This window comes from Astatotilapia calliptera, chromosome 6 (assembly GCF_900246225.1).
Source record: "Astatotilapia calliptera chromosome 6, fAstCal1.2, whole genome shotgun sequence".
Classification (NCBI taxonomy): Eukaryota; Metazoa; Chordata; class Actinopteri; order Cichliformes; family Cichlidae; genus Astatotilapia; species Astatotilapia calliptera.
In genome coordinates, this window is record NC_039307.1 from 17041555 (window position 1) to 17051926 (window position 10372).

Below are 10372 nucleotides of genomic sequence, written 5' to 3' on the forward strand. Positions count from 1 at the left end.
TTTCCGCAAACGCAACCACACACGAAAAAAATTGTTGCCTTCACAGTTTTTTTCCCTTGTTCTTCAACATATAACGCACACACATGCACACACTGTCTTCATTTTAATTCACCACAAATTTGCTTGTGATCACAAATTGTGCCTATAATGTTGTATTGTATTGTCAGACTGGGCATTCATCTGTAAATCCTCCACCAGTATAAAAACGCTTTAAAGTCTGCTTCTTGGGAAAACCTCATTGCCTTGTGGAAAACATTTGTTTTTCGGTTTGCTGGACTTGCTACAGGAATGGCAGGGCAACTGTAGATCCATGTTCTCGGTGTCACGTCACTCACTAGTTTTATTTTTTGACTTGTGTTGTTTATGGCTTCCATGCTGAAACACTATTGTCAGTCATCTGTCATTCTGGTGAACAGCACACGTAAACAGCATGGAGTTGTGCTTTGGCTACTCGCGCTGACAGCTTTGTTATGGACAAACAGAAGGACACATGACTTACGTGCAGATTTTTCAAAATAAAGTTAAAAGAAGCGAACTTCCAATCACCATAAACCATTTTAATCTCATAATCTAGCAGTTTGGTCATTGTGTTCATTTTATGCTACTTACTGGTGAGTTTGAGCATACACAAGTATGCTAAACCGAGAGCGGCAAAACATTTGAATGTGTTGAGAAATTGTGCTGACATAGAGCAGTCTTTGGAGTGCAGTAAGAGGATGTCAAATAAGGAACAGCAAACTAAAACACACTTTATTTCTGTCTCTTACAAGTGTGTCACAATGTCAGGGCGGAACCATCGGCCCTGCTTTTCAGACAATTAGAGCAGCGAGGACATTAAGAAACGGCAACGTCAAATCACCACTGCATGCAATGCATTTCTCTGCAGGCACTCTTAAGTTACCGTAACTGAACTGAGGCAAGGCTGATTATTTACATGTAAACTTCAGAGACTGACAAAATATTTGATTTTCATGCTTTTTCTGACAGATCTTCCATTTTTATCCATTTGCTAAGAAGATTTTAAATTCCCCGGATTACCTTTATAAGCACGTGTAATCAGGGCCCTGTTTGTGTCTTTCTTCTTCTACTGTTTTTGTTGTATAATGTTTATTAAAGGATCATTGTTACCATATTTGGATATGAAGCTGGTTTGAGTGTTCTGTTAAGTTTCATGTCTCAGCCTTCCTCAAAGCACAGTTTGGTGTTTCACTAAATGACAGCTTCACAATCAACATTGCCAGAAAAGACAAAGAAGCTCTCAAACCTGCAAAATTCATTTAAAAAAATCCCTCTTTTTTTAAAAACTTATTCACACCTTTCTGCAATTGATCAAACACTTTTGATATCTCCGTCTCTGCCTGGCATTTAAACTCCCAGTGTTTACTGCCTTTTGGTGTCACCGCTCATCATTCGATGCTGCCACCATCCCTATCTGACTCTTGACCTTTCCCAGAATGCCTTGGGTAACCACAGAGGTCTTAGCACCAAAGCTTTCTTCACTGTCTGTGTCTCCATAGCAACTGGACGTTGCTGGGGAATTAACCAGGGCACTGATTGAGTCAGTTGAGTCTCTGTCTCTGTGGGCTAACGCCAAAGCGGGACGGGATGATGCAGGCAGGGCAGAGTGGGATGGTGGCGGAGTGTCGCACTGAAAACGAGGGTTCAGTTTTTTGCCTGCCAAACCAGGAGCCATGCTCTCATCCTCCACATCATCCTCAGCCGAGTCCCTGCTCTTGTCTTGATCCTGGTCATTGAGCAGTGTGACCAGGAAGTTGATGTACTTCACGGCCAGGCGGAGGATTTCGTTCTTGCTGAGTTTCTTGTCAGGTGGGTGCGTGGGAATGAGTTTCCTCAGCTCCGAGAAAGCCCCGTTGACGTTCTGCTGTCGCCAGCGTTCACGGCTGTTGGTGAAGACGCGGCGGGCGAGTTTTTGGGGAGGGCCTGTTAAACACACATAAACACAGATTTAGTCCAAAAGGTGGTTTTTTTTTTAACAAATCCTTCAAATCATCACCAACTTTTTTTTAAAATAACTTTGCTAACAAAAGGGGGAGGGGATTAATTAGACTTTGGAAGAATATTAAATATTTGTTATCCATTTTTAACGATTAGATTCCTCTGCAGGAGGTTTTGGGCCATGAGCTGGTTTTCAGTTCCAAAAAAAGTGGCATATGGTGCCAGGGGTATATTCCTATACCCATGGCAAGGCAAGGCAAGGCAAGGCAAGTTTATTTGTATAGCACAATTCAACAACAAGGTGATTCAAAGTGCTTTACAGAGACATTAGAAACAAGAACAAATAAAAAGCATGATTTAAAATGGATTAAAACAAGCAAATAAACTAACTAACTAATTAACAAACAAACAAACAAACAAACAAACAACAGTATATAAAATCAAAACAGATAAAATCAGGCAGGATATAATGGCAGGATATAGAAAAGCACTGAGAGATGGACTAGCAAATTGTGGAAGTATGTTTTTCTCACAGGATGTGATGGCAGTGAAAAAAAGTACATAACATTGCCACATACTCTTTAAATAGTTTAAATATATGCCTTCATCTCCAAAATGTGGACATCAATTTCCCCAAATTACAGTTCAAAACATTCAAACAATAATTATCTCCATAATAGTGTCGGATGTACACACAGAAACTCACATTCATTCATCTCCATCTCAAAGTGCGAGGAGGGTCTCCTCTTGATGCGGTTGTTGCTGATGACACCATAGCTTCCTCCTGAAGAACCCAGGTACGAACTAGAAACACAAACACTATGTGAATCATTTGTGGGATCGTATTTACAGTCAAACAAGTAAAAATAAGCTACATATAAATAAAAACAAGACACATATAAGGTTGTTTTGGCATTTCGTCCTCCTTCCTATAGCAACTGAATAGGGAGAAATCATAAAGAGTGGCTAAAGAAAGCAGGAACATGGTGGAAGTCATTAATGGAGGTGTGAATGTGAGTGGTGGCGTTGATTGAGTGTGCATGCAGAGTTTTAACCCAATCTCATTAAGCTTGGTTACTAGCTGATTCTACTTCAGGGGGGATGAAATAGATCAATGCTTCCTGCTACAAACAAACCAGAGAGGAAAGGGGAGAGAAGCTTATTCCCAGACCTCCATGACAGATGGGGAAGCCACAGATATATCCACTGTGCAAAAAAAGTCCCACTTTTTCCACTCTTCTGTGAGAAAACTGTGTAGAAAATGCCGTTTGGAGTAGAGAATAGAGGAACAGTAGGAGGGCTTTGATAAAGACTGCAAATTAATGCCTTTCTTCACAGGAGTAAAAGAAGAGCTGCCAGTTGCTCGGGCCCAAAAAGAGCTTTAAGAGTTCTGGTTTGCTTCCTTTTGTCAGTTTAAGGATTAAAATTAGCTGTAATTAAAACTGGATGTATAGTTTAGAAAAGTGGTATATTCAAGTAAAGGTTTTTTACTTGGCTGCTAAATGCACACACACAAACACGCACACACACACACACAAAGAAAAAAAACATTCACTGATTCAATTTGTGTTCGGTAACCAAAAGGTCTGCTGGGTAAATTTAGCGTGAGAAATGTGAGGTCCCTTCAAAACAGCACACATCCTGCTGTCATTTTCACATAACAGCGCAGCACAGCGGCTATTAATCATGATGGGAAGTCGAGAAATCCGAGCAGTTGAGGTTTTATCTGAAACTTGGCATTGCAGCGAGAAAAGTGGCATCATCCTCGATAGCAGCATGTCAGGAAGCTGTACTGTAGTGAGTTTTATAGTTTAGTTGTCCGCATCTGTTTGCAGGCTTTTTCGAAAGGAAGTCAATGAGTGTGCGATACTTTATTTTACATAATGTTCCAATTTATGCGATGGTTATTTTACATAATTTATAACTTTTTCATTTTACCTCTAGAATTATTTGCTTCCAATGAAACAAATTCATTCAATAAACATATTCATGCACTGCACTGATCATTTTAACCACTCTGTCAGCAAATGTTGCAGTTTTTAATCGAGCAGATAAAAGGTAGCATTACAAATATGCATTTTTCTTCTTCTTCTTCTTCTTTTTTTTTTTTTTTACCTTGCATCAATCTTTTTTTTGTTGTGGATACTTTAGCTTTACTTGCTTTAGCCTTCAAATATATTAATTTGAAGTCAAAAGTAGGGCCTTGTCTAATGTTTGGATTACTCCAAAAGTAATTTAAAGGATTCTTTTCTTTTAAAAAACAACAACAACAACAACAAACAATCAACATAATCCTGCTCAACGTTTGGAGTAGATATAGGAATTTTTGAATTGAAAGGTTTCTTTGATTGCATAATTGCAGTCTATCTTCAGAAATTAGTGTCAAATTGAAAAAGGAAAATTGGGAGACATGATCCAGATGTTTCCCCAAAAATATCGTATACTAATCTGCATAAAGATCCAGACTCACTTTAATCATGGTGTAGCAGCACTCAGACTGCTCTTGTTTCAAGAAGTTATAAGTGACTCACACTGTGTATGAATGAATTCAAATTTGTATAATCTCACCTAGTGAAGAAGGGGTGACCAGACAGGTACTGATGAGGCAACAGGGGCCCTGAAGAAGCAGCTGTGGGACCTACGGGACCTCCAGTAGATCCAGAAGCTCCGGGGCTGACCACAGGTAAACAGTTCAAATGGCCGCGGCGAATGTCTCCATGTGGCCCATGTAGGAGATTGGGAATTGGGTGGAGGGCAGTCAAAGGGGTATTTGGGAGTGGCAGTGGGGGCTTGCTGTGGCCAAGGCTGATAACTGGAATGTGAGGAGGAAGAGGAGAGGATGATGAGGATGAAGGGAAGGCAGCTGTGGAGGTTGGAGGGGGAAGAGGGCACGGGGAAGTCTTTGCTGGTGCCGGGAGGAGTGGAGGTGGCAAGGAAAGAGTTGGGGACCCGTTGGCTGAAGCAGCAGGAGCAGTGGTGCTCTTTGGCCCCCCTAGTTTTTCCTCGTCCTCTTCTTCCTCCGTTTCCATGGCAATGGGCTCAGGTGCAGCAGTTGTATCTGCTTGGTGATTGGTTAACACTGTGTTTGGGGTGATGAGGGCTTGTGTCGAGCCAGGAGTAGGGACATCCGTGTGTCCCTTGTGCCCTGTCTTGTTAGTGGGTTGTGGGCTGCCGATAGCATCCAAGGATGCTGACTGCTGGCTGTAGAGAGGGCTGCTATGCTCCATGGATGCACACGATGGTGAGGAGGCAGAGGATGAAGAAGAGGAGGAGGGGCGAGGTATGTCGTGGGGTGAGGCAGGCGGGCCAGTGGAGTTCAGCTTCTCCATCATGGTGGTGAAGTCTCTGAAGGAAACTCTGTCAAGGTGTCGCTCTTCTCAGCTGCCCAGCGTGCGTGCTGCAAGTCTGTGTCTCGTCCCTGTGGTGTTTTACACGAGAGTCAATAATGTGTTTATATTCCGGCACACGCAGCTAGTCCTACAGGGCCTTAAAAATTTCTCCTGGCCTGGAGTCTTTTAACCCTTTATTTACTTTTCCTTTGTTCTACTTTTCTACAGATTTTTCAATATTTTAGCATTTCTACATACATGCATGAATTGTCCTTATTTCTCAGCATACAAGTCTTTTAACATCAGTTCAGTTTTATTTAGATTTTACAATATTATTAATTATTTCATGAATCTTCACAGTGACACCTGCTGTTACACGCTTAGGAGGTTTTCGTACAGCCTTATTACTCATGATGGCTGTTGCACAACTGTAATATAATGTAACAGAATATTGCACAATGTTCCAGTAAAGCAAATTAATTAATTTCCATGTTCAATTTAAATTAAACGTAGTTGGATAGAATTTGCAAACTTAAATAAGGGGCTAATACTGTGATTAAGTCTCTGGCTCCAGCATATAAAGGAGGTGGCTCTTGCAGTTTGATGTGATGGGGAAGTCTGGTTTTTTTGTGTTGTTTTTTTTTTTTTTTACTGTACATCCCGAGTAGCAAATTCTTTTTTGGTTTTGAACGAGTCTCTAGTGGCTTCTCTTAATAAGTCTATCCGTCTATCTGTCTGTCCACATGTATTTTGAGGATATGAGTCAAAATCCTTTTACGGACCCCAAAAGTCCCAGAACGCTGACGATTGGATTGATATCAAAGAGTCTGTTGAACAAAACAAAGGGAAAAATGGACTCAGGATATATATTTGATGTATGTTTAGCAAAGACTATAAGATATGAAAATGTGCTTAAAGGTCAGTTTGCACACGTGCAGTGCAACAGTTTCTGATAAGCTGATGCATGGCTTAAAATCTGGATTCAGTTCATCAGAAATTTATTTCAATTGTAAATTTAGAAGTTTGATGCAATTTTAAAATGTTGACATATGGAGTAAATTCATTCTTGTACTTTACAAATTGCTGCTCGTTAGTCTGTCTTGCAAAGCTTACAGCGCATGATTTTTCAGGTTTTGCAATCGCAATTGTTCCTGTTTTCTTTTCTGGTGGTCATGACTTTATTTTGGACAGTTCCGTCTTTCGCAGTGATGTGTAGGAATGACATTTGCAGCTAATTCTTTATAAATATATATTTTTTGCAGCATATCCCCAGCAGTTTGTTAACCATTGTATTGATTTTTAAATGTAAGGCCCAGCATGTTTACTTTTGAAGCACACATTTTAAAGAGGATTCGTTTTTGTAGTGAAAGACACAAAGCAATGCTTTCAGAAGTCCCCTCATTTTTTTGGTTCAATTTACAATTGTGACAAAAATGTTATTAACTCTTAAAGTTTTTTTTAAATTTTTGTTCAATATCTTTCTTTCTGGTAAGGCCACTTGTTATTTTCCTATATTGCTCGAGTAGCCAAACAGAGTGTATTATATTTTTACATAAATAAATAGATAACTGGGGGTAAAATGTTATAATTTAAATTAGGACAGAAATCAGAAATCCTATGTTTTCAAACAGTTAACTAGAATATATTGTCAATAATAGAAATATAATACATTATTAATATTTTTTAATGAATAGATACATGATGTATTGGACATCATGTATGTGTATTGTGCTATTATTACTAGTATTTAAATAAGCATTACTTCCTGCAAACTATTTGCGTACAATTTGAACAATAAGTAAGACAATAGGTAACCTTTAATACTTACATATACATTATGACATCCACTGTGGCTCGTGAGTATGGCGTACAAAATCCCTCAGAGTTCGAGTGATCGGAGAACGCACATGTATCTGCTCAGTGTTTAGCGTCCTCTCCCTCCTCCTTTAAGTCGCTCACACTCCACTGCAGCCTGTCAGCGTCTGTCTGTCAACTTATGAGGTCAGAATTGGAGCCACGCTGTCTGATACCACTGCTCATATTCTTAAACATTTATAAATAATTATAAATATTCAAAGAAAAAAACATTTACAAAGAGAAGAAGTCAGAGCGAGGCCAAGCGACTGGGAAACATAGATGTATGGTTTTTTTGATTGGAAGTTGCTCCTTTGAACGAAGACACACTCAAAACGTGGAGATGGAAGGTGCGGGTCTCCACCATCACCCCCTGTCCATATGTCAATCTCGTCTCTCTCCCTCTCTCTGTCTGTCTTTCTCTATCTTTCACCGTCCTGCCTGTCCTTTCCCTCGCTCAATCTCTTCGCCAAGAAGACACAATGCTGTCGCTGGTTGCCAGAGTTCTGGTACTGGCAAATGTGAGGTGGGAGAGAGAGTGAGAGAGGGGGGGGGAAGAGGAGGGGAGAGAGTGAGAGAGAGAGAGAGAGAGCGAGAGGGAACCGTGTTGCAAGGAGAGTTTTCCGCTCCCTGCTGGACAAAAGGATGTGCTAGTACAATATGGTGGCTGCTGATAAGAGCCTCAAAAGCTGCCTGTGGCCTGTAGATAAGGAACCTTCACCACCCCTCTTCCTCCACCACCAATACCAGCACACACACACGAATCAGCAGGTTCACGCCTACATGCATGTACGCACACATACACACGGCACTGGACTGGTCAGTCCCAAACTTTGAAGGGATCTGGATCATTTCCAAGAAAATATTTGCAGCTGCACTTATATAACAATATATTAAAGAGACAATGTGGCTGCTGCTCATTCATGCACGTGCTTTCACAAATATGCCTGTGTGTTTTAACGCACACATACATCGCATGCATGCACAACATGGCCACTTGGGATATCTTTGTTTAAAATATCAGCCCTTAAAGCTCGTTGTCACATTCTGATTAGCACAAAAGCCCTCAAATGATGGGCGTTTAGAGCAGACAAACAAGTTCTGTTTGCTGGATTTAGACCACATTTGAATGACTGAATGAGGAAATTAAACAAACGGGTATCTGAAATTAACAACTTATTTCAGTTGAAAAAGATAAATGTCTCACTACGATCAAAGGTCAAGCAGTGATCATTAGAAAGGTCATCTCTTCAAAGTTTGTTGTATATACTTTGAATGTGTCATATGTTTGAATAAGGCTTTCACGATTATCTTGGCTCGACAACAGAGTAAATGGCAAAATAATTGACAGGGTGCTGAAAAACATCGTTAATCACCTTAATCTTCACTGGTATAGATGTTACCTACACAAATGCTCTGAGATTTTTGGTCTGTGTTGTTTTTACTATGACATCAGAGCACACCTGTGCCGCCGCCGACCGATAGATAAGTCATCATCACGGCAATTTTCCTCTCCAAGAGCTCCCAAACTTCCTTCCTCAATTTGTCTCTCACCCTTTCTCCTCTTCGCTTGTCCATTCCCGTCCAATTCTGCCCAAACTCCCTCTCTCTCTTTCAACCTCAGGGTCAGCACTTCTTTTACATTGCCTCAGTCATTTCCTTCTTAGACAGACTGAAACACAAACATTATAAAAAGGCTTTACAGTTACCTGACCTTCAAGGTCCTGGGAAGGAAAAGTGTTTGCTGAACAATTGCTCAGCAAATCTGTCACCACCTTCATCATCATCATTTTATTAGTTGTATTTTTTTTCCCTTTTCACCGTAATCACCTTAAACATCATCGTCGTCATCGCTATAAGCAACTGCTGCATGTGAATATGTCAAACTAACAATAGGCCTACAGAATCAGAGTACAGACGGTGTCGTCTGCTGGTCCTGGTCGTCACACTTTTTTGCTTCCACAGCTGTGGTTCCAGTTGATCACTCTCTGTGTGCTAGAATAACGCGGTGGCACCGTTGCGCCTGCAGATGCTGCATAAATTTGCGTGTAACATATAAAAAGCTACACGGGGGACAGACAGAAATCCTTTGGGATTAGCTTTTTCCTGTGCTTTACAGTATGTGTTCCTGTCACACAGTTGTATTGTTAATAACGTTTTGGTTCATTAAAGATGTTCACTTTGCTTCCGCTTCATTTAGAGATTATTTTAAAATAAGATACAAACAAATGATAATGCGCATAGTTTCGCTTTTTGACTGATTGTCGTGTTTAGAAATTTTAAAAGTCGGGACGGGTAAAGGGGTAAAAGAAGTTGGAACGAGAGGGCGTGGGGCGGGTTTAGAAATGAGAAAATTCTAAATTAAAAAGTTAAAAGGTTAGAAATGGATAGATAAACATGAAAGTTTTATATCCCCATGTGTTACCATGTCTTTACATTAATTTACTCATTTATTTACTGCAGTGAAAGCACGCTTCAAGTCTGGATAAAAGGCACTTTACATAAAAGTAAGAGAAATTTGTATATGATACAACACTGTGTCACATAGTGAGTAACGAATCATTTTACAGTTCGGATTTCCCCTTCTTCAGGTAAAACCCTTCTCAGACAGTCACAGTTTTCTCGGGACCAGACTGTCTTATTTAAAGCCCCATGTGAACACTCAAACTGTAAATGGGGAATAATAATAGAAACAAACGATAACAGCCAGCTTCCGCTTTTCCCTTGAGTGAGGAAGAAATCAAGAGATGATTGTTTTAATCTCAGCGCGGTGCCTGTCACACCCTCCTCCTGGCTACCTTAAAATACCCCGCTCAATAAAAAGAGCATCAATAGGGGAACCTCTGTGTGTGTGTGTGTGTGTGTGTGTGTGTGTGTGTGTGTGTGTGTGTGTGTGTGTGTGTGTGTGAATGCACCTGCAGAAACACTGATCTCATCTGGGCAAAGAGTTGAAAATGAAAATGTTTTAAACGAAAAGCTTTGGATCCAGTAGAAAATAGGCCCCATCAGCAGCATTCAAAACTGCCAAAATCTAGATCCATCTGTTATTATTTTTAAAATTTTATTTAATGTATTTATTTATTCACTTATTTATTTATTATTTTAGTTATTTCGTTTTCTATGCTGGTCATTTGTAAGAAATGTTTTTATAAATTGGTACGGGCAGTTGAACACAACAAGCCATTTAAACAAAGCCGACCTTTAAGGAGAAATGAGGCCACTGTCATCATCAC

At 40.2% G+C, this 10372-nt stretch overlaps 1 protein-coding gene across 1 annotated transcript; it reads right to left on the reverse strand.

Moving 5' to 3' along the window:
• Window positions 1–542: 542 nt before the first annotated feature.
• On the reverse strand, window positions 543–7672 carry lyl1 (LYL1 basic helix-loop-helix family member). Its single transcript, XM_026170662.1, has 4 exons — window positions 7114–7672; window positions 4525–5374; window positions 2663–2760; window positions 543–1941 (listed from the first exon to the last, which is right to left on the reverse strand). Exons 2-4 carry the CDS (start codon window positions 5286–5288, stop codon window positions 1397–1399), a joined length of 1407 nt encoding a protein of 468 aa, XP_026026447.1. The 5' UTR covers window positions 5289–5374; window positions 7114–7672; the 3' UTR covers window positions 543–1396.
• Window positions 7673–10372: the final 2700 nt, after the last annotated feature.